The sequence below is a fragment of the Lepidochelys kempii genome, chromosome 5, assembly GCF_965140265.1.
Source record: "Lepidochelys kempii isolate rLepKem1 chromosome 5, rLepKem1.hap2, whole genome shotgun sequence".
Taxonomy (NCBI): domain Eukaryota; kingdom Metazoa; phylum Chordata; order Testudines; family Cheloniidae; genus Lepidochelys; species Lepidochelys kempii.
Window position 1 is genome coordinate 85,883,122 of NC_133260.1, and position 24,227 is coordinate 85,907,348.

Consider the following 24,227-nt stretch of genomic DNA (forward strand, 5'->3'; position numbering starts at 1 on the left):
GCAGTAATCCACGTCTCCCCACCCAGGGTGTCCCCAAACCCTCTAGCCCCACCTTGTCTCAGTGGCCACTGCCAGTCACCATCTAGCCTCCGCTCCCTGGGGCAGACTGTAGAATATGAACCACTCATCGGCAAGGGGGGGGGTTGGACCAGCTGCCCTCTGCTTATCTCTGGTTTGCCCCTCTGCAGCCCCAATAGGACCCTTTCATAGGCCTTCAGCCTGGGGCTTTGCTAGGCTGGAGCTCCCTAGTTCCCTCTGCCTTTCCCCAGCACTACTCTACTTCAGGTACCCTGCTAGTACCTTTTGTGTGTCCTTAACTAGGCCTGCAGCCTGGGGGTTTGCTCAGCTGGAGCTCCCCAGCACTGTTCCATCTTAAGTACCCTTCTTAGCTTCCTAGGTAGCCAGGTTGTTTTGCACTCACTCACACTCTCTCTGAAACTAAAGAGAGAGTCTGTCCTTGCTTCTAGCCCACAGCCCTCTTATAAGGGCCAGCTGGACCCTGATTAAGCTGGCCACAGCTGTGGCTGCTTTCCCAATCAGCCTGCTTTCCCTATTCACAGCCCTCTCCCAGGCTGCTTTAATCCCTTCAGGGCAGGAGTGGGGGTAGTCATCCTGCTGCAGACATGTTTTAGCTCCAAGGCAGAATTTTACAAAAATCTAATGTTTTGTCTCAGTTGCTATCTTGCATCTTTTTGGCTTCTAAATTTCAATGCAAGTCAGGCAGTGTAGGCAGTACATGTCCTGTCTCTTTGACGATTGTGATAGTGGCTGATATTTAGCATATGAATACATATCTGCCCACATGGAACTACAATTTCCAGCAGGGTGAGAGGCTATGTAAGAGGAGGACACAGAATATGGGGTCATTATGAGGTTGTAGGGTGCAGCACCGACTGTGATCTTCATGACCTTAAGTTTATGAGTATAATGGGAGGCAAGATGGAAGGAGAGACTCGAAAATCTGTGTTGCAACCAACAGAGCTCCCGTCTAGTCTTAGATATCAACTTGGAGCCTGGAGCAGGAGACTTCCTGAAGTCTATGAAGTCTTGACTGGGCCTGCACTTGGAAAAGAAAGGAAGAGAATTTGAAAACTCATAAAAACAGGAAGACACAGTATAAAGGTCAGAACTCAAGAATAAAAAAACTAATAGGGATTTAAGACCAGTAATAGAGCAGGAGTAGGACCTATGGGGAAGGTAGGGAGGAAAATATCTCCTAATGGAATTTGGACTAGGGGAAGGAGGGAGAGACTCAATTAAGTAGTTTTGAGGGATGGAAGAAGACTGAGGAAAATGTGTTGCATCTTGTGGTTTGATTTTTGAAAATACGGTCTCCCTATATTGTTGATTCTTTTTTCTCCCCTCAATGGTTTGTGATGGAGCACGTAAGAGTTAAGAAAAGAAATTAATTCTTTATCAGAGATGGTCCTGTGCCACAAAATGCATATTTAGAGCTAGTTCTGGCCCATCTCTACTATTACCTTTTTACATAATAATGGCTTTTAACAATAGGACAATAAGAGAGGATCCACTAGTGGAGAACAATGAGTTACAGCTTTAATTTGCTTACCAATTTTCATAAGTCATCTCACAGAATTACTTGTCTTAAGAGTAAAAGTATTTCAATATCTTGCAACAAGAGCATTATCATGTAAAATACAAACTTTTTGAGGAAATACTCTGCATAGGAAGGAAAGCGATACTAATTTAGGGCCAACTTCTGATCTCAGACTGGTTTAAAATTTGAGTAACTCCACTGAAGCCAGTGGAGGTATTTCAAATTACACTGGTGTGACTGAGATCAGAAGTTGGCCCTTAAATAACAATATTTCCACCAACCTGGCCTTCCACAGGATCAACTTACAAAGCTCTACACAGTACTCTGATGTATTCACAGGGCCCAACCTTAGCAACCAGGTTACCATGGAAACACAATGAAACTCTGGGAGGGGTGGGGGGAGTTTGCAGGAATTTTTCATTGAAGCAATTGAGTTTGAATTTGTGAAAGAGAAAATGCAAAAGGATATTTTTTTGCTCTCATTTCCTTTTGGCATAGGGTAATATAAACATGATACTGTATTAGCTCTGCAACCACCAAATGCTCAGTATGGAAAATCTAAATGATGTGAACCCACACCATGTTTGTTTCCTGCAAAAAGAATTGAAATAGAGTACAGTCACCAGTTATTGCTTACAACACTGATGCGGACTGTGATTCCTCTGAATATTTACATCAGCTATCTGATTTGCCTTTGAAATTTCATAGGGTCGTGTGTTTCTGCGTGAGAGAGAAAGAATATGCTATATCAGAGATATACCCTTAGAATAGATACATTGAAGTTGTTGTGGGGTTTTTACTTTATTAAAAAAGCCACTTCTCTTCCCAAGAAGATGAGATCATAACATTCTTTTTCTTGGTTATAGCCATGCTACCTGAAGTTGTGATCTCATAAATTAAGTAGGACTGTACCTGGTTTGTACTTGGATAAGAGATAGCTGATCAACTCTAGGTAGGGTAGAAAATGGATTCAGTAAGTGGCATTTTTCCTTCTTGTTGTGAACCAATGTCCCCATAGGGTGCCAGAGGGCTCGGTAGCATTGGAAGTGCTGTCTTTTATTTGAGAAGTGAAACCGAGGCATCGAGCAATCATTTGTGGTCATTAAAAGTCCCATGAGACATTTTGCAAGAGTAGTGTGTTAACCTTAATGTCCTTGTCGAATTACAATTTGAAAATAACATTCTGTCTACTTAAATACTCTGCAGTCATACTTTCCTGAAATGCCAGGTATCAGCAAAAACTGCTCCCTACAAGAATGAAGCTATGGAAAAATAGGTAGTTTAACTAATGGTAAAAATATTTTGCAACAGTTTCGTATAAGAGCTCTAGCACTCCATTGTTTGGAGCAGGGACTTGAAATTTAGCAGAAATGGTACTGGGGTCAGAGAAGTATCTTTTACTGACCCAGGATAATAACTCAGATTTGGCTAAGTTATAAGTCCCTGAAAATCACCTCTTTCACATGCTCAGTAGAGCCTCTGAGGGTATTTCTACACAGCATTTTAGAGTGAGCCTCCCAACCTGGGTCAACACACTTGGGCTAGTTGGGCTTGTGCTAGTGCTCTAAAAATAGCTGTACAAGACAGTGCTTGGAAGTTGTGGTTCAGGCTGGAGCTCCGGCTCTGAAGCCTAGTTATCTGGATGTTGCAACTTCAAAGCACTGGTTAAGCCCCACTACCGCAAGTTGACCTGACCTGAGAGGTTCACTCCCACCCTCAAAGGTTTGCTGATAATCTCTCTGAATATTCCACCTGCACTGAGCATGCCCGTGGCCTCTCTTACTTTCTATGTGCATTGAACATACTCCCAGGCCTCACTGATCCATCATTTGCACTGAACATGCCTCGTGGAGCTTTAGCTCCAGAATGAACAGGGAAACAACAGCAGCTACCACTCTTTTGGCCTAGGGGATCAAGTGCTGTGCTGGGTGGCAGAAGGAGACCAGCTCTTCCACTGTCTGATATTAATAATTCTGTGCACTTCACATCCCTTATTGAGCAAGACCTCATATCCTTCATTTATGAGAAAGTTAAGTATTATTCCCCAAGGTGTACAAAGTCACATTTGATTGAGATGGGAATAGAACGCTCTCTCTAATATAGCAGATGGAAGTTTCATCTACAGCCACAGTGCCTTTCAGAATGAATGTGCCAAGTCTCTATGTACTTGGCTTCTCTTTGTAACCACTAGATCAGATTCCCTTAGAGAACCCAGAATAGAAATCAAGAATCCTTTTTGATTCTCAGCATACTACTGCTGTGTAGCAAATACTGGTGAAATGTGTTTCATCTCCATCTCTAGTTCCATAGTTTCATATTATAGAATTTGTTTGATCCGTTTTCTTTTAAAAATACATAGGAATTTACTAGAAAAACGTTATTCATAAAAGAATGTTAAGATTGCAAAGTCAGGCACTCAAAAGTTATGAAATGCTAGAATTAAAGTTGTCCATGCAACATTAATTTGGTTTCTCTTGTGGAGATGTATTATGATAATCTCTAATTACATGATCACATCCTGTTGGTTCTACAGGGACCCCTGTCTTTCAGTGCACAGGATGGACAGCAAATGAAGTAGAGAGCACTAAGAAGAGAACAGATGTTACTTAGGGCACTGGACTGGGCCCCAGGAAAGGTAAGTTCTATTCCTGGCTGTACCACAGACCTCCTATGTGAGGTGCAACTAAGGCCAGTTTTAATTCTGAAATTTTTTGACAAAAGTACCATTTTTTGACATTTCACTATGCAATATTTTTATTCGTTTTAATGTAGATTTTTGTTTGTAATAGTGTCTATATGCATAATGGTAGAATTATCGTTAATCAGGCGGAAGTGTTCAATAAATATTTCTGGTGTGTGTGTGTGTGCAACAGATGATTTCATCATATCACATCACTGCAGTAAGTTGACAGCTGACCCTCTCCCGTCGACTCCGCTTGTGCTTCTCGTTCTGGTGGAGTACTGGAGTCAATGGGAGAGTGCTCAGCGGTCGATTTATCGTGTCTATACTAGACTAGACATGATAAATCGACCCCTGCTGGATCAATCGCTGCCTGCCGATCCAGCAGGTAATGTAGACAAGCCCTAACTAAACTTACTACCAAAGTTTGATTAACTTTTGAAGTGCCTTGCGCTGTCGCTTGGACTTTCAGGTTGTCCTTGAAATATTGGTATTACTGTTGTCAGGAGCCCGTAAGTCCATTTGTTCTGGTGCTGTCATGTCCTAAGGCTTGGTGGTTTTGAACTGTTGTGGTTGTTGCCTAACTGAGACCTTCTCAGGCAAAGGGGCAAATTCAGTGCCCCTTATTTTTCTCCCTTCAGGAAGCTGGAGAAGGCATTGCCTATTCTTCCTCAGTACATGTCTATCTGGAATGACAATCTTGTAAGACACTGGGGCAACCTCATATGAAACCACTGCTGTTTGTGACCACTGATTTCCATGTGAGATGCACACTGCATTCTGATCATGAAGTACCAGCTTCCGGGATTCAAAATCATGTTGTTTTTTTGTTTAGCTGTATCTGTCTCTAATACTTCCGCACATCCCCAGTTCTTCTGATGTCAGTTTCTATCTTTACAGTTATTCTCATTCTCAGTTTTCTGTTAAACAAAATGTCTGTAGGTGACCAACCACATTTCATTGGTGCTATCCTGTAATTTCACAATGCTAAGTATTGATCAGAGTTTGACTCTGCAGCCATTTTTAGTAGCACTTTGTTATTTTAATATCATTTTCCACCAATCCATTGAACTGGGGATAATGGGGTCTTATGGTTACATGTCTAAACAAAATCTTAACTGTAAACTGCTTAAAATCATGCTCACTAAACTGTGTCCCATTGTCACACATTACTATGTCAGGAATATGTCTTGCAAAAACAGATATGATATGCTTGATCACCTATTTAGCCATAGTATCTTCTAGTAAAACTATCCCAGGAAAGTAAGAATATTAGTCTAGAATGAGTACATATTTTTTTCCAAACAACATAAACAAATCTACACCTACTTTGCTCCACAGGGCCAATTTTTCCTATGTCACCAACATGGGCTCTTTTGCTTCACTTGGCCTGTATTTTTGGTATGTGTGACAAGCCTTAATAATTTCCTCAATGGTGCTGTTCATTTGAGGCCAGTATAAAACATCACTTGTCCTTCTTGTAGATTTTCTATCTTAAGTGCCATCTATTTATGCTCTTTAACATATTTTGTCTTAACCTTTAGGGCTCACCATCTGATGTCTCTAAACAAAATCCCATCTAAGACTGAGAGCTCCCCCTTTAGTTGGTGATAGGGGCTGAGAACATGCTGTTCCACCTTCTCTGTGCTAATGACCTTACTCCCTTTCTGAATGGTCTCATCCTGAGCTGTTGCAATCACAGTCAACGTTTTTTCTGAGTGGATAGGTTTTTAAATCAAATTCATACATTCACTGTCTAACTCTGAACATTGCTCCACTGCTCTTTTGTCAAATGCTTTACAGTGTGTGTCTGCAGCCACCAAATCTCTACCAGATTTGCATTCAATTTGCAAATCATAAATTTGTAACCGAAAGAATATCTATATTCTCAGAGAGATGTTCGTTAGGCCCGTTTTGGCAATGATAATAAGTGGTTTATGCAGTGGCCTATGGGCTGGATCTGGCCCACAGGATGATTCTGGCTGACTCCCATGCAAGGTGCCATTCTGTAGGAAAAAATGGTGTCCTCTATGCAGCATGATCATGATGCCTGGAGGACGCCATTTTGGACCACCTAAGATATGCAAGAGAATTGTTGCATGCCTTACTAAAATTGTCCTGGCATGCCACTGGGTTTATGGTCAGAGCACTGTCCACCCTCAATAAATTTCATTCTGGACTGGGTGACTTGCATTGGTTGGCAAATTCTAATTGCCTTGTCAAGGTTTAATTCTGGGTCTCCCAGTAGCTTCTCTGAGGTTTTGAGGATTCCAATCAGAATCCAGTCTCTTATCATTAGGCTCTTATCAAAAGGGTTAGATTTTTATTGGTAAACGTTGATAAATGTTGATTTCACCAACCACACACAAACTGATGAAAAAATTATTTTTGTAGATAATAATTGAATTTTACAGATAGGCAAAGTAAGAAAAAAAATCTGCTTGAGGAGTTATTAGAGGGTGATTTAAGGCTGTTTTCTTTGAATATTTTGACATATGAGGTTGATCATTTGTTTTCAACTGTTACAAAGCTTTAATTTTTTGAATTCTAATGTCTAGCGTCATTAAATAATTATCTGATCCCAATTCCAAATGAAATTGGAATTCTGCCAGACTACTTATCATGCACTCAGGTATCCCCTTCCCCCTACAAAAAATTCAAGATTGGTTCTTAATCCTTAAATCAGTAAGAAAGACTTCTATCGTTTCACATTTCTTTTTGTACCCTCAGATTAAAAAAGAAACTCCAATTTTTTTTTTTACATGTCAAGGAGTATTCCTCAAATTTTTGTAATACAGTTTCATGGTAAGCCTCCTCTACCTCAAAATTACATGAAAATTGTTAAATCTGCTATTGTCAGCAATAAGGCTACCTTCTGTCTTTGTGCTGGCACCTTTTATTTGCATTATTTGCAGTGAAGCATTGTTTTAAATCTGTTCCAGTTATTTTTCATATTGCCAGAGAGTTTCAGCCCTGGAGCTTTTAGCTGCTCCTTTCTTCCACTCACATTTTTTTCTTTAATTTCTGTTTACTCCCAATAGCATGTGGTGTTTAGTAATCACATTGGGACTAAGGTGCTTGAAAGAGAATCTCTTTATTCTGTGATGCAGTTTCCCAACTGCCTCTGCATTGTAGAATGCAGGCTTCTGTAGCGCACTCCCACAGACTTCCTGTCTGGGAAGCTAAACCACTTTAAGGTACAGTTCCCAACACCATGAGAGGTTGAGGAGAAAAGTAAGAGATTGGGTGATAGCAGGGGTAAGGGAGGTTAGAAGATGAGAGGGGATGGGGCCACCTGGGCAGAAAGAGGGGAAAATAGTGGATAGGAATTCTTAGTCATTGAAAGGAGAAAAGGAAGGGCATGTACTGGGGGAAAGGATAGAAGGGGAAAAGTGGAGGGGGAGGTCATGCTGGATCATATTAATTTTTTCTTTAAGAAATCAGCAGGATCCTTTGCAGAAAGGGAGGAGGGAATAAGATGTGGGTAGGGCACGAAGGGAGAGTCAAACGTGTGAAGAGTTGGTTGGGGTTGTGATTCTACAAAGGTGTGTGATTCTACAAAGGAGAAGTAGAATACTTTGCCTAAGAAGATGGCAGAATTAAAGGGGGAATAAGTGTAATTTAGTGGAGAAAGTTAGTCTTCCAGTTTGATTTTTGGGGTGAAATTAGCATATCAATATTTACTTGCAGAGTTCTTTTGATTCTATATATTGTCATCTTTCCATAAGACCCTCTCCTTCTGGATGACTTTTGCACAAACATTCGCCCTTTGTGAAGAGTGTTTTTTGAATATTACAGGTTTCAGAGTAGCAGCCGTGTTAGTCTGTATTCGCAAAAAGAAAAGAAGTACTTGTGGCACCTTAGAGACTAACAAATTTGTTTGAACATAAGCTTTTGTGAGCTACAGCTCACTTCATCGGATGCATTCAGTGAATGCATTCAAAAACATAAATTTGTTAGTCTTTAAGGTGCCACAAGTACTCCTTTTCTTTTTGAATATTAATTATGTTCTCACCCCAAGTGGTCCCTATGTTTATTCAGTCAGAAATCTCAGGCATCCTGATTTTTATACACACATGAATTAAATTATTCATTGCTGTTTGTTTATCAGACAGAGATGACCCGTGCCTGCTGATGGGGGGACGGAAGCGGGGGCAGAGGGAGGGCATCTGGCTTCAGCAGTGTTACTGAGCATGCTCAGTACAAGCCAAGTAGCAAATTGGGGGGGGGGGATGTGACACCCCCCCAGGTTCCTTCCCATGTGTCGCCTCTGATATCAGGTATGATTCACATTAGAGGGTAGCTCACTGTCACAAGTGAGTTGGAGCAAATCTATGGAGAATTCTGGAAATTAGGAGGGCAATTTAGAAATGAATTCAAAGACGAATAAGAAACCAATTAAAATGTCAGAGTGTGCAGACATACCAACTGTCATGCATCTTGTGTGACACGCACTTATACATTTAAAGTCACCATTCAGTGGTGCTGTGAGTATGCGGAAGGGCCATGGCTGTAATTTATCCTGGTTGAAGCAAGGAGTCACTGTGGTGCCTGAAGAGCAGGCAGCCAGATGTATCTCTCTTGTCTGTTCCCCACTTTTTCGGCTGGTTCTCAACCAGGTGGAGCCTCCCCCGGGCCCCAGCAGGGGAGGTGAGGAGTTACGGGGGAGAAAGGAGAGACAAGGGTTATTGAGAGGAAGGAAGGTGGGGCAGGAGCTACTGCCGCTGGTGGGAGGTAAGTGAGGAGTAGGAGCCATTATGTGGAGCAGAGGTAAATGAGGAATAGCAGGGGAGACAGGAGAGGGATAGTAGCTAATAGAGAGGACCAGTGCTAAAGGGCCTAATGCCATCCCTTAGCAGCCACCTCTCAGGTTCCCTTCTGTCCGACATCTACACCCCCTCACTCTCCATAGGTTACCCCGAGCTTCCCCCAGGGTGCTTCTGCTTCCTGCCAAGTCCTTGCCTCCTCCTTTTGAGGGGTGCATGGAATAAGGTCCTACCACCCACTGTCAGGGAGCCCTATAAATGGAAATGTACTCTCAATCCAACTCCTTTCACTGGCACTAAAGCCACACAGTGTCTCCCAAACTGATGTTTATGGGCATAGGTAAATTATCACACATGGAACACCATAAAATGTGGCAGGTTATGAAGATGAGGGTAACAAATTACTGCTTCCTGGAGAGAGACTAGTTTAAACCAGTTAAACCATTAAACAGTTATTAAGACTTGAGTCTCATTTACAATAAAACTCCATTACACTGCTCTGTAAAGTGGTCTTACTTTAATTGTAATTGTAATTTATGCCCACTTGAAGGCCTCTTTATAGCACTGCCAGGGCAGTATACAGGATTCTTAGTGTAAATGAGAATCAGACCATCCTTCAGGAGTGACTTTAGATCACTATTCACCTGAACTGGATTAGAATCAATTGTGTGGTTGAAAGATTTATACAATTATCAGTCCCAGGAGCTAAGTGGGGACAGATTTTCAAAGTGCTCACTACTTATAATTGAGGCCAGATTTTCAAAAAGGCTCAGTTCCCATTCAACACTGAAATGAGGGCCAGACTTCCCAGTATTCAGCACTCAGCAGCTCTCAATGCAGCACCCAGGACCAGATTTTCAAAAGAGGTAGGCCTCCATTAGTTGCTTTGGTAGCATTTCTATACCTTCTAGGTCAGTTTCAGAAAAGGATCTTTGGTCACTGCATTAAAAGTCCATAAACTCTCCCTCTCTACCCCTTCCCCTGCCTCTCTCTTTCACTGGACTACAGATGACACTATTTTAAAATACCCAGTTTGCAAAAGGGTTAAATATTTAGCTCCATTTTTTCAAAGGGCTAATAAGAACCAGAGAATCTCTGAAGGCAAACCTGTAAAAATTGGAATCTGCCAATGTACATTTGTCGCAATCAAAAAAAATCAAACAAAATGTGTGCATTCATGTTGCTGTCCTAGATGTAAAAGAAACAGCTGAATGAATGTCTTGGGGTGAAATACACATTCAAGAAAACAGTTTTGCTCACACCCCCTTTCTAATAAAAATCCCTTACATTTAATTGTGAAATATCTTTACTGCAAAACAATTGTGCTAGTCATCTTTAGATCACTGTAAGCAGGCTTTTTTTCTCAGGTTGTTGTATGAAAGATCCCGCCTGTGTTTGAAATGGAATCTTCCACTATTTAGCAAGTCTTTGTTGAATGAGTCATCCAAGCTGTTTCTTATTGGCTGGGATGGTTAGCACCCAAGGGATTGCCTGGCAGAGGCTGCAAGGCCTTGCTTCATTCACAGAAATGTTGGTATGCTAGCCAGTCCTTTCATTCACATACACAGAATTTCATTCACATTTTGCAGGGGTTTTTTTATCTGCTTCTAATGAAGAGAGCCATTTGGAAATGACAGGGTTTTCTGTGTATTAGAGAACAGTAGAAATAATCTATGATGTGTATATTTGCTGTTGCTGTGCTAGCAGGATGGAGAGAAAAATGAATGCTGTGTGGATACTGTAGCAGGTTTGCAGTGGGTGATGAAAGGCTATTCCGCAGATCACTAGAAATCTGTTTTTACACTGAATAGGACATTTCCATTATTCATCACTGCTGGGATAAGAGGTGCTGACTTAACTTAAGGTGTCATAAATTATACTAATTAAATACCTGTATTTAAAGCTGTTTTAGTGTATTTGTACTTCATGCACTGCAGCCTTAGTCATGGGGGAAGGGAGGGAATCCCTCAAGATAATTCCTTCAAAGATATGCTGCAGCTATACTGATTCTTTTAAGAGAACTTGCACCGTTAAACTTCTTTTGTCTGAATTCCTTTTTTACAGTGCAGTATAATGTCCAAAATCCATAATTTGCAAAGCAGACCGACTGACAAAAAAGAGCCATATGGTTTATAATCTGCATTGTATTTTCATTATACTGTACATTTTGGATTTTTACAATAAAAGGGAAAAGAGATTCAAATTTTCAGTATTTATACCTATTTTCTTATTCCTCCTAGGTGTTTTTGACTGGCATTTATGCTTCACAGGAGCTAGTGCATTTTATATTCTTTACTGCAGGGCATCAGTATGCTGATATAAGGACTTTTGAATATTTCTCTGGTATTTAATTTTTCAGAGTTAAGCCAAATATTCAGCTCTACTGAAGATCCATTTTACAGTTTTTGCTTTAGAGTGAAGATCAGTGGTGAACGAAGGCATATTTCGTAAGCCTGCTGCCGTACATCAGAATTTTTTTTTCTTCAGACACAGGTATTTCATGTAACTGCATTAAAAAACAGAAAAAGCTTGCTCTTGAATAATATAGGGCAGAAGGATTTGTTTCTGTACAAAAACTGTGATGTAACAGTTTTTGTGAGAAACGGCATTGGCACAAAGGCATTTGTTAAGGCTGTTAGGCTGCTTTTGTGAAGAAAATGAGTATAGTCTTTAGTGTAGTATGTCCACCCAATTTTTTGATTGCTGTTGTATGTCAAGATTTTCTGAAAGCCTTCAAGATATATGAATCCTGTTTTGTTTGTATATGTTGAAGCATTGTTATAATATCTGATACCTAACTGACCTTTTTTTTTTTTTAACAGATTGACGAATATGTGATATGGAAGAATGTTTTAACAGAAGAATAGAGTGGAGTGGTTTTCTTTTAAAGTTAGTCCAGATATTTAGAGGTATTTGTTTTTGGTAACAAAAAGGGGAAAAATTAAAGATTGGAAGGAAATATCTGTTTGAGAAGACAGGAAAAGGAAATTTGAGAATTGATTGGTGCTAGTGTGCTGTAAGTGGGTGGATTTTTTTTTTTTTTTTTTTTTTTTTGCTACAGGAAGTGATTTGCAGTGTTCACTGAGCCTTTTGTTGAAAAGGGTCCTTCTCATTTGTGTGAGTCATGCTTTTGCTGTGAGCGACTTGGCAGCTCTAAGCAGGACTGGGATCTCTGTCATAGAAAACTATTACTTCACCCAACCTTAACGTGGAACCATACATTTATTTCAAAATTATTTTGCACTTCCTTATACTCTTTATTCTTTTTAAGCCAAAATTTACTCTCTATCCTCATTATTATGAATCGCCTGCTATGTTAGCACAGGCATCTCCTGCACTGGCATCAGATTTGCCAGAACATATGCAGGAAACCAGATAGAAGGGCATGCTTCAGCGTACCAAGTATAACCGCTTCAGGAATGATTCCGTGACATCAGTTGATGATCTTATTCACAATTTGTCCATGAACAGCAAAGTCTCAGCAGTTGCTACGACCTCAACAGCACCTTCATACCTGGTCTCGCCTGAAGTTCTCCGCAAAGACCAAGAAGATGGACCCACCACCTTTTGTACCCTCATCCATAAGGTGTCCCACTTGAAACTCTCCAACACAGGCAGCCTTTTGGGTATCAAAAATCTCTCCTCTGCAGTGAAGGAGCTTGCTGTCTCCAAATTGCAGGGAAGCTCGAGTGCTTCTAGCTCAGCAGCAGGGGCTTCAGACAACACATGTAACCTTGTCTCTGCCACTCCGTGTTCTCAGCAGGACATGAGCAAGATGAGTACAGGAAAAAAAACACGGTCAGAGGAAATGCACCTGGGAGGTGAAGACTGGAATCAAAGTAGCAGCTTTGTCAATAAACCCTCCCGAGGGTGGCTGCACTCGAATGAGAAGATCCTGGGACCTGGTGTGACGTACATTGTGAAGGTTGGTCTGCTTTCCTTCCATTCTCTTTTTTTAATCAATGAAAATTTCTCTGCAGGTTTTGATGACAGATTAGTGAAGCTGAAAGGATCTCTATGTGTATGTTCTTTTTTCTGTGGAATGCATGGAATGTAAATGTAGAAAGGCAGGATTAGAAAGCAGTGTTAATTTGTTATATTAGAGAAGAGGAAACAGGCACGTTGGCTCTATCAGTTAGCATGTTTTACAGCTATGTAGAAGATCTTTTTTCTCAAGATAAAAAGCTGTTTTTCTTACATTCGGTATTTTTCTTAATTCAGATTTTTGATTTTATCTGCCATATTGTGTATGTCTCCGATACATAGATTTTCAATATGTCTGGTGCAATCTGTAATACAGGAGGAATGAGAAACACCTTTACGTGAGACCTGTTTATCATGCACCACATTTCAAACTAAAAATTACTTCAAAGAAAAGTGCATTTTTGAGTGAAGTTGTATTTGCAATCTCATGGTGAGAAATCCACAGATTACCGTTTTGTCTCATTCCATAAATAGGAATATTGTTTATCTCAGTAGTGCAGACAAAATGCAGACTTGTTTTACGTAACAGGGATTTGGCTACCTTAAACATTATTTCTCTCTTCAGTTCATTGATGCTTTATGTCGAGAGCAGTGAACCATAGATGTCCAGGCTAATACTGTTGTATTTTTGAAAGCATTTAAAATGTACAGTAAAAAGGATGGTACCTTTGGTAAGAAGGGGGTGCATGCAGTTTCTCTGTCATGGAAGATTCCAGTTGATGTTTTCAAATATAGCATATAGTAGGTATAAAAATAATTATACTGTTCAAAATTCCCTCTTAAATCACAAATTCTTACATATGTAACAGCTCTGATGCTTAAGAGTTAAATTACTATGTAACAGTGTTAAGCAGAAGGTAGATCTATTTTTATCTCAGTTTTTTCAGCGTGTAAAAAATTACAGCATAAAATTTAATCCACAGTGTTTTAAATGAGTTAAAGCAACACTAAATTTAGAGTAATGTGAGGTAAACAATATTAAAAACAGAGCACGTTTTTAACAATTGGAGTTTTGAGAAGTAGGTTTTTGATTGATGATAGATTTAACAAGAGATTTAACAGTTCAAAACCCTTTTTTAAAAGTACTGTCATTCTTTGTCAGTCTCAAACTTATCATGAGACATAAAGGAAAATGAATTATCAGCTTTTTGAATGCACACTGCTTTTCTGTTACTATACAAGAAGTCTCTTGGTAAAATTGACACCTGGATGTTGGGTGTTAAAGTAGCGGGCCTCTGTTGTTCTCTTGCATTACAATATTCTGGTTAACAAAAGGTCATATATTGTCCTCACTTTTGCTCATGAAACTTATTCCATTTTTTTCTGCTTAAGACATCATCAGAAGCATGCAGTTACTGGCTTTTGGAATTCACTGTTACAAGTGCAATCAAAAGTAACAATTATGAAGCAGAACAAATACTTATTTTCTTGAGCTAATATGTTGATTGATTGACCACAAACATGCTAGAAGAACCTGAAAAGTTTGAGTTTGATTGAAAAGAGATGAAAGAAATTATTTTTTAAAATAAAAGTGAACTCTAAAAAACTAACCAATATTTAATGTTGGAACTATGCAAAGATTTCTCTCTATGCAATGAGTATCACATGCTTTAACCAGTCTATTGGGATATTTAAAAAAAATAGCTTTAGCATTAAACAGCCTATATTTCAATTGGGTTTTACATGTAATCAGAATGTATAACATTATGATGTTTAGCATTTATTTTAAAAATAGGATGATGGGATCTTTAACTTTTTGCTGTCTGGAATACTCACTTATAGATACAAATGTATTGTAAATGTCAAAACAAAGTTTAAAAATGGTATAAATAACAAAGGATAACGTATGAATGAAATTAAAACCCATCATAGTTAGTTAATAATTTGCCTGTTCATTAAGTCTCTCTGAATTTTTTCCTCAGCAACTGCAGTATTCACATAAATAAGAACAGAAGTGCAGTTCCCACATCATTAAACACTGTTAGTTCCCCGGGCTTTTGTGCATTCAAAACATCAAATCAATACATAGATAATGTATATTGAAGGGAAACAGTCTTTGGATACCTCATGGCTATATTGAATGTCTGGGGGACTTGTACAGTGTTTAATTAGTACCATATGCCTTGCTGAGCATTCCATATGTCATTTGTTAAATGAAACAAAAATTTGATTTGCTGTTAACCAGAAAAGCTTTTATCATTGTATGTGTGTACTGGCATAGGGTTAGTATTTTTCATTAACTCACATCAGAAATGTGGAAATTATTCACGGAGGAGGGCAAAATGTCACCAGTGGACAGTTTGATGTAAACCATGTTGGAACATCTCCAAGTAGACTGAGCAATATTCCTATGTTGACTTGAACTGTACATGTGTATTATATACAATATAAAATATATGCCCTTTCCTCAATTTCCTTTTTTTCAAGTCCACAATTATAAACAACATATAATTTGCAAAAGAAAAATGGGCAAATATTTTCCTCAGTTATGACAGTGGTCATTTTTTTGCCAGACTTTATTGCTATCTCAGTTTTTTAAGCTTGAGCACATTGTCCATTTTGAGATGGACTACGTAAATGCAATATTTAAAAGTGGGTAGGATATATATTGCACAGGAGTTGTGATACAATATTCTGTTGTGGTGGAATTTTTTTGGACCTAAAACTACAGGTGCTATCTATAATCTGTTTTTCCTGTGAATTTCATGTGGATTATGGATTTTTTATGGTAAAATTTCATCACAAACACAGTGAAAAGATTGTGTAACAAATTATAGTTGTTCAAACTATATTTGACTTTTTAGTTCATTTGCTTGACATCAGACGTGTATGGAGACAGAATACTGAAGGGTGCTGGTATTCTACTTACACCATTGGTGAACAATTTGACAACTTGTGGATTAATGAAAACAATGAAAGAGAAAATGGCTTGTAGTAATAGATGTCCTTGAAGATCTCAATTGTTTGTTACAGAGCCTACATTTAATATAGAGTGATTATAAATGTTCGTGTTGTTAGAAAAATAAATCCATGCAATAAAACAGTGTAAAACTGCATAATCTAACAACTAACAGCAGTTAAGTGTTTCAATGAAACTCATTTGTTTCAAATTATAGAAGTCTGCTGATTATCTTAACTGTGATAATGGCATCGGTGTTTTGTTTATTTGTAGATTTAACTGACAACACAGTCAACAATCATGATAGGAAGTAAATAGACGTTAGCCTTTAAATAACCTGTGGTTCAGTCTTGTAATAAGTACCGATGAGATTAAAATAGTGACCTTCAGCAGTTTTAAAGTAAAACAAAACAAAAAATGCTATTATATTGCAATATACTCCATTCTTATATTCAAAACATTTCATGCAGTGCACGCAAAAGTGCTTTGCTAGGCATAAAAACAAGCCAGTTAATGTGGATAAACCATAGAAAAAGCAGTACGTAAACCAGGTCTTTAAAAAAAACAAATATACAATCAGTCTTTCAGATCAAGGGACAAGAATTCCAGATATAAAGAGCATGACACCACAAACAAAAATTTGAATGATAAAACATTGTATAGTACATTAAAATCATATTGCAAAAATACGTACGTGCAATACCTAATTGGCAAGGATATCTAATAAATTTGGTCATCACTCTCACACTGCAGTCTTGAGTGGGAGAAAATTTTTAAATCTGATAAGGAAACTGGTGGATACTTTTTTGTGTAGCAATTTGAGAGTGTAACCAAATTTAGGTCCCAATCCTACGCACACTATTACACACATGCTTAACTTTACTTACAGGAGTTGGGTCCCAGTGAAATCAACGTGACTACTCTCATACGTAAAATTAAAGCTATGTGTATGTGTTTAGAGGACGGGTAATGCTTATGCATCATCGTCCATTTAGATGTTATTGGAGCATCCATGTCAGACCACAGGCAGGTTATATGAGATTTTAACAGCATTCTGCAGGCAGTTGTTGAATTTAAGGAATTATTTCCGTCTTTTGGGACTAAATCATAGCTTTAAGCACAGCTCTGAAGAGGGATTGATGTGTAAACTGCACCACCCATTGCATTTCCATGGGAGGCGTTGTACTTAAGGGCTCACTTCTGAGGCACAATTCCCTCTCTTCTTCCCCTATGCTATAGTGGGCAATAATTTCCCAATGGCCTACACCAGCAGCAGATTATAAAAGCTTCTGTAGCCATTTAGTTGTTCTGGTGAGTCTTTGCCCGTTAGGAAGCTCACGCAGCAAGGGAAGGGGTATTCTTACTCTCCCTTGCTGGGGCATATAATCAAAGTTACAATCTAGCCCTTAGTTTTATTTGTAGAGTAGTAAAATTAAAACATGACTTTTTGGTTTGCTTTTGTTTGTTGCAGCCTGCTGTATATGGCTGATGATAAATTTGTTTCCCTCCTTTATAACAGTATTGTTTGGGGTGGTTTTTTTTTTGGTCAGCTTTTCATTGCTCCTTATGTCCATTATGATGCACCTGTACTAACTACAGAATAACTAGTACTAAGCATGTTAACTATAGATCCAGTTTTCAGTGGTGGCCTCTAAATTATTACAAGCCAGATTTGTTTATTTGTGTATTCAATAGGCATTTGTACATGTAATTCAAGTAATTAGGCACACAATTCCCAAATATCCAATTTGCAAATCCAAATGTGGGGTTTGTGTGCATGTTTACAGGCCAAGTTTTAAATGTGTCCTTATGATAATAATAGGGATGAAAGTGAATTCCTTATATTTAAATTCCACTATTGCCACCCCCTAAGCTTTGAAAAATCGTGAGTCAGGACTCAAAAAAAAAATCGTGAGTTTGACTTTAAAATCATGACATTAAAATATGTTTCGGGTACTTTTTGTCTTCTGGTTTTTGAGTCTTTAGGGTTCATGTTTTCAAGTTTTTCTCAGCAACCATGAGAACTAGAAACTTACATGAGAATCTCAGCTTTCACTTAAAGAAAAACTTTATCACATGACTCCAGGTGCTGGAGCTTTATGAAAAACATCAGAAGGGTGGCAACTCAGTTTGTTTTCTGAATTCAAAAACTTGGGTGGGGGATAAGGCAGAATTAAAAAAGAACTACTTTGATCTCAGAGATTAATTTTTCTAATGTTCTACAACCCTTTTGTGGTCAGTCTGTAGCCTTTGCTTTTGCTGGAATGGCAAGACTGTCTACAGTTAAGTAAACCCTGTGTTTCTTGCTCAGTCCAAATTCCCATTGAGTTTATTGGTTCTGATCTAGTGTCTATGGACCTGATATGAAGATTATTGAAGTCAATGGAAAGATGACCACTGAGTTTGGATCAGGCCCTATGGGCAGAAATCATAGATGATGGTAGGGTTGTTTTTATTCCATCAATCAAATATTATTACACACTAGGGACCTTTGCTAACAGCCATTTAGGTCAATAGCAAAGCACGCAGAGACTTCATTAGTGCAGGATCAGGTCTCCGGTGAGAACTTTTGATTCACAAAATGCTGTAGAAGTTTCAGCATGTTTCTTCATATTTATGATTCTTTTTACAGGTGGTGTTAATATTTATTTGATTAGTGAAGTCTCAATTATATATGTTTAAAGAAAGGTCAGTAGAAAATCCTGCTGATTATTTACAATATAAACTACCCAAATTTACTAACTAGTTTAGGTGGCAAATCGGCACTCAGCTGCCCTTCCCCCCCCTTTGGAAATTAGACTTTTGATTACTTTCACTACATTCAGATAACATCACAAACACAAGAGTAATTCTGTGCAGGTTATTTAAATATCTGTTGCTAAAAATTAAAAGAGGCACAGCCCTCCACTTATATGAATGAACCAAGATCTTTAGGGATATGGACCATGGAGCTTTCATGCAGAGTCCCTTCCTTTCCTCAGTACCACTGAAGGACCCATGCCCTTGTCCCCTGGCAACATACCCCATTGAGGAGCCCACTTAGATTGGCAGACTACCTATACCTTATTCTCACTCCATTTTAAGGCATAGAGTGGAAGCTAATGCTGAAAATGTCAGTGTTAAATCCTTCTGACGTTTCCACTGGAAATGCTGCAGGTTTGCCAGAAGATGTTATCACACAGTGCAGATATCTTACCAACTCTTACGTTTTTTCAAAACTGACACAGCCAACCCTGTCCATGGAGACTCAACTGCATGATGCTACCAGGGAATGAATTTCAGAGGTCTGAAGGAGAGTAGGTTGGCACTGCTCCTACCTCCACCTATTCCAGCCAGATCTAGTGTAGATTCCATTCATTCTGTGCGATTGAAGATCTGATCTGTCCCAGTATAACCACATGGCACGTATCATTTTGCTATGGCTTAATATCTGACTAACTATTTGGAAAGTGTGCTTTAAAAGGGGCCTAAAGGAATTAGGCCCCCCAAATCCCACTGAAAGTCAATAGGAGTTAGGTGCCTAACTTCATCAGCCTGCTTTAAGAATCCCAGCCAGCACTGAAATGTATATAGTGAAATCAGCATAAAGATTTAAAGATCGCTACCTTGCAGCAAACAAGATACATTAAGATAAAGGGCAGACAAAGACAAGGAGCAGATCTAAAGATGATAATGTAAGAGATAAGAAAATCATTAAAAATCTCTTCCCCTTGACATCATCACATTTATATTTGCATAGAAGTTAGGGGTTTTTGTTTGGTTTTTTTATTTTAAATCAAATCTAGGAAATACATTAAATTATACAAATCCAGGAAGTAAGAAAAACAAGAACAAAAAAGAAAATAAATCCTATCTGTTCTCTGAAGGACTTCTAAATGCCAGACACTGTATAGTATGCATGCTGCATGTAACCTCGATGCTGATCTGCTTTTATTACCCTTTTATTTGTTAGTACAGAATTATATTCCAAGAAATGCCTTTATTGTTTGTAAAGTTTAATATCTTCACTATCTCCGACACCATATCACCACAATAAGGTAATTGTAAAAAGCAAAACTCTTTTTGTTGACTTGCACGGGAACCTTGTAAGCAGCACAGGTACTGTAGTCCAAGCATTTTGAAAAGATCCTTTTCTCTTTACCGCCTCCGAAACCTGAATGATTCATACTGAGGGCAGATACCATGTTTTATAGTAAAATAAGACATCAGCCATTTTAACTTAATACTGTCTAAAATCTAAGCAGCAGTCAGGAGAAAAAGATCAAACAATTAAACTGCACATCTGTGAGTCTCCTTCTAAAAAAAGTTATTAAATGAAGAATTGTGTTGCAAGCACTATACAATGTAGTTAAAACAGTAGCAGCTTGATGTTGTGTTGAGTAGCAGAACCCAGTCTTCTGAGACTTAATTCACAGTGCTCTATCCACTAGGCCACAGTGCTCTCTAAGTTTTCTTATACTGCCAGAATAGAGAAGAGTGGTTTTATTGTAAATGAGAATCAGGCTCAAAGATATTCTCATGGCAGAGAAGGAAAAGCTAAATACTTCTAGTGTTTCACTGAAGTCTGAATTAGATTTGGGCCCAGGATAGATAACTTCTCCTAAATGTTATTTATTTTAATTTATTTAATTCATGTTAAGATCAGTTTTATTTGCACATCTGTGTGTGTGTGTGCGCTTACGTGTACTGAAAGCACTTGCTTGTTAGCATATCAGACTGACGTTGGTGTAAGAACTGGTGACTGGTTCTAACACATCGAAAAAGACAAAAAGGCAAGTTCACCCAGCCAGGGTGGATTTGATTTAAATCATGATTTAAATCACTAGTCAGGAAGACTCAATTTAATCATGGATTTCTACATAAAAGTGCATTCCTGGTGGTTGTTATAACCTTAAGACACATTCTTCACAACTCAGAGATGGATATGGGTTTCATTTTTAGAAGGTACACACTATACATTTTTAAAGTGATGTATTTTGAAAATTTTTCAGATTAGTTTTACAGCTATATCAGAAAATGAATGATTGTTTGGTTATTTCATTTACGAAAGGTAGTTGAAGCAGATATCTATGAAGTCATTGGGAGGTGAACTATCTCCAATTCAACAGGTTAATCATTAATATTTGGAGGATTTTCTTGCCATGCTGTATTAGGAGGAGAACATCACCAGACATACATTTAAATTGTTTTATTTAACTAAAACAATGTTATGTATTTTGGATTTTTCTTCTTCAACGGCAAACATAATATCTTAACAAAACAAGCATATGAATTTTTGAATGTAGTTAAACATTCAAGTTTTTTAAAATCAGGTTTGTTTTTGTTAGAATTGTTTTTAACTAAAATAGTTAAATAAAATATTTAAAAAAATCAAAAATCGACTATATCAGCCAGGTCAACATGAGAAACTTAAAATATTGGCTTCTGCCGCTAACTCAGTCGTCTTCACCTTCATTTTCTTGTTTGTTCATAATCTGGAACATTTAAAGACATTTAAATTTTTTTCCACAGTGTGTTATATCTTTTACTGCTACTTCTTGTAACTATTCTGCTGGGTGTGCATTTCCTGTTGTACCAATTGTTTCTGTAAGGAAGACATTCCCTTCTTCTGTTGTCACACAAGCACATAAAACAGGATCATTGTGGACATTGCTCCACCCATCAAGACTCAGGTTAACAATTTCACCCTCTAGATCTTTTGCACACTGCTCAATTTCTCTTTCATACACTTTATCCAACAATTTGCCTGTGACATCTGCTCTGTTGGGTGGATTGTATCGTGGTCTTAATGACTGAACCATGTTAATGAAGTGTGGGTCTCAATCATATGGAAAGGAGAGTTTGTTTCATAAACAAACCAGGCAATTTTTTCATCAATTACCTCTTTTTGTAATCTGCTGGTTCTTATCACAAATTTATCTGTGGTTGTTTCTGGATGATAGAGATTTTTTTTTTCTTTTTGCTACAGGTGATATACTGTGGCTATGTGACATACATGATGTGGCAGATAACTCTGAAACTATAGAAAATGATGGTGATCTTGAAGGTAGATAGTCTTCAGAATCCTGTATGTTGAGGATGGATTCTCCTAAACAAAATAAGTCAATGCAGTTATTTAATTATTATTACCATACTGCTCATTTAGTAGTACTCACTGCATTCACTGACACTCAGTACTACTTTAAAGGTGAAATTGTAAAAGGAAGATCTGCCTATTTCAGCTATTTATTTTTTATCAGAACTGCATCTAAAATGCTAGTAACATAGCATAACAACTATATTTTTTGCTTAACCATGAGAATTCAAGAATAGTCCAGAAGGAAGACAGGCAGTTCTTAAGAAAAAAGTATGAAATAAAAAAGTTTACCAACCTGAAGATCCTGCATGTTCAGATATGTTCCTTTCACCATCTTCAACACAGCTTCCTCCTGAGAAGGAACGCTTTTCATGATGTTATTTCATTCGGGCAACCAGGCGTTGCATTTCTTTGTTGCACTGTTTGCATTTTGCACGCATGCCTGTCTTACCCACAGGCAGAGGAACTTCATTAAAATATTCCCAAACTGAGTTTCTTTTACGACCTGCTGCCATTATAGGTTTTCCCTTCTAGTGAGAGAATGGTATGGTAGATAACAAATCAATGAAGGCTACACTCAGAAAGACCTCAAGACTTCTGGAATATGCTGCTCAAACAGTTTCACTTTTGTTTCTACTGCCTGTCCCTCCCTTCTCACATTTATCTCCAGACCAGGTCTATTCTGACCCCAACAATCTACTTTTTGAAACTTTGCACTTTTAGAGAGAGGTAAGGGATTGACTCTGTGTACACAAATTTGCAGAGGGACAATAGAGTTGAGGTCCATTATTTCTCACATCTATATATTAATTTATTTAAAAACAAGTTTGCTGTTAACAAGAATGCGATCTCTGGAGAACTGTAAAACTAAGCATCTCTGATGGTATCTTCTAGCCTGAGCACTGAGTCCCATTGGGTAGATAGAAAGATTAACCTAAATAATCTATACAGAAGCCTTTGGAGCCCCATAAGATTGGGTCCCTAATCCATGAACTATTGGCACCCATTTACAAGACTTTTCTTAAACATTTACATGAATATATTGTCTCATACTATAGAATTAATAATCCCTATTCCATAATGAGATATCTTTGAGCTATAATGTATCTTAATTAAAACTATCTTTAGATAGATTTTTTCCTCAAAAAGCATTTTATAAAAAAAAATCTATTTTTAATTTTTTTTTAAAACCATTGATTTTTATCCAACCATGACCCAGCGTAAATTGGTTTAATGCCATTGAATTTAATAGGGTTTCAACAGCTTACACTAGAGCAGTGAATTTGGCCGAAGGTATACAGCCAAGTTGTTGTGATGTGGAACTAAAATTTTTGACTGCCCTACATGGGTAACACATTAAAAAGGCGTGCTCTCTAACAATTTTTGTTTTTGCCAAATGAAGAAAACTGACAAGAATTTTGCAAACCATCTGAAGTATGAGTACAGGCTGGATTTACATATCTACATTTGAGCTGCATCTATGCTGGCACTTTCAGGATCCAAAATTAATGATGACCTTTGAAGCTACCTTGAAAGTAAAAGTGGGAGAGATTGTAGCACAAATAGGACTCAGGCATTTTTGCCACTGTATTGTCTGATGATGTTCAGAACAACAAGTTTATATTAGAGCAATACCAACTTTTTGTTTTGTCTTTATACATCGCCTAGCACAATAGGTCCAGGTCCATGAATAGGGCTGCCCGGTACTACGGCAATACTAATACTAAATACATCTAGATATACTGTACACTATTTGTGGTTTGACATATGTCATTAGGATCTTCTATTGTAGCAAAATGTTTTGGTTGCAGAAGCTTTTGCATGTTCATATTAAAGGATTTCTGATGCGTGACAAGCTGCTAGAACTAATCTACACAGTGCTTTTAAGAAAATATATCTTGTCAGAGATGGTTGGTGGGCAACAAAATACTCTGACAACTGTGGCAGAGTAGTTCATCTTATTTAAGTATGCATTAATGAAGAATAAACAATGCACTGCGATACAGTATTGCATAGGGCATATATTTTCATTTACACTCATTGATAATCAGAGTGACGTGAAAATTGCATCAGTAACTTGGTACATTAAAGTTTTTTGCATGTGCAGTTTTCCACAGGTGATATTTGTGCAGAAAAACTTGGATGCATGATGCAAAATGAATTTGCTTACATAAAATAAAATAGGTAGATCTATAGCTGTCCAATGTATGCATGTCAAACTCTACACTAAGTTTTTCCAGGCAAAAATGGGTGAAAAAATGCAC

The 24,227-nt window shown here is 38.1% G+C and overlaps 1 protein-coding gene across 1 annotated transcript in view; it reads left to right on the forward strand.

The window, feature by feature from the left end:
• The first annotated feature begins 12,085 nt into the window (after positions 1–12,085).
• SHC3 (SHC adaptor protein 3) overlaps positions 12,086–24,227 on the forward strand; it is a 72,943-nt gene continuing 60,801 nt past the window's right edge. Inside the window, exon 1 of the mRNA XM_073344912.1 lies at positions 12,086–12,929. Coding sequence (XP_073201013.1) covers positions 12,390–12,929 — 540 coding nt within the window. The 5' untranslated portion in view covers positions 12,086–12,389. The remainder of the gene's footprint in view (positions 12,930–24,227) is intronic.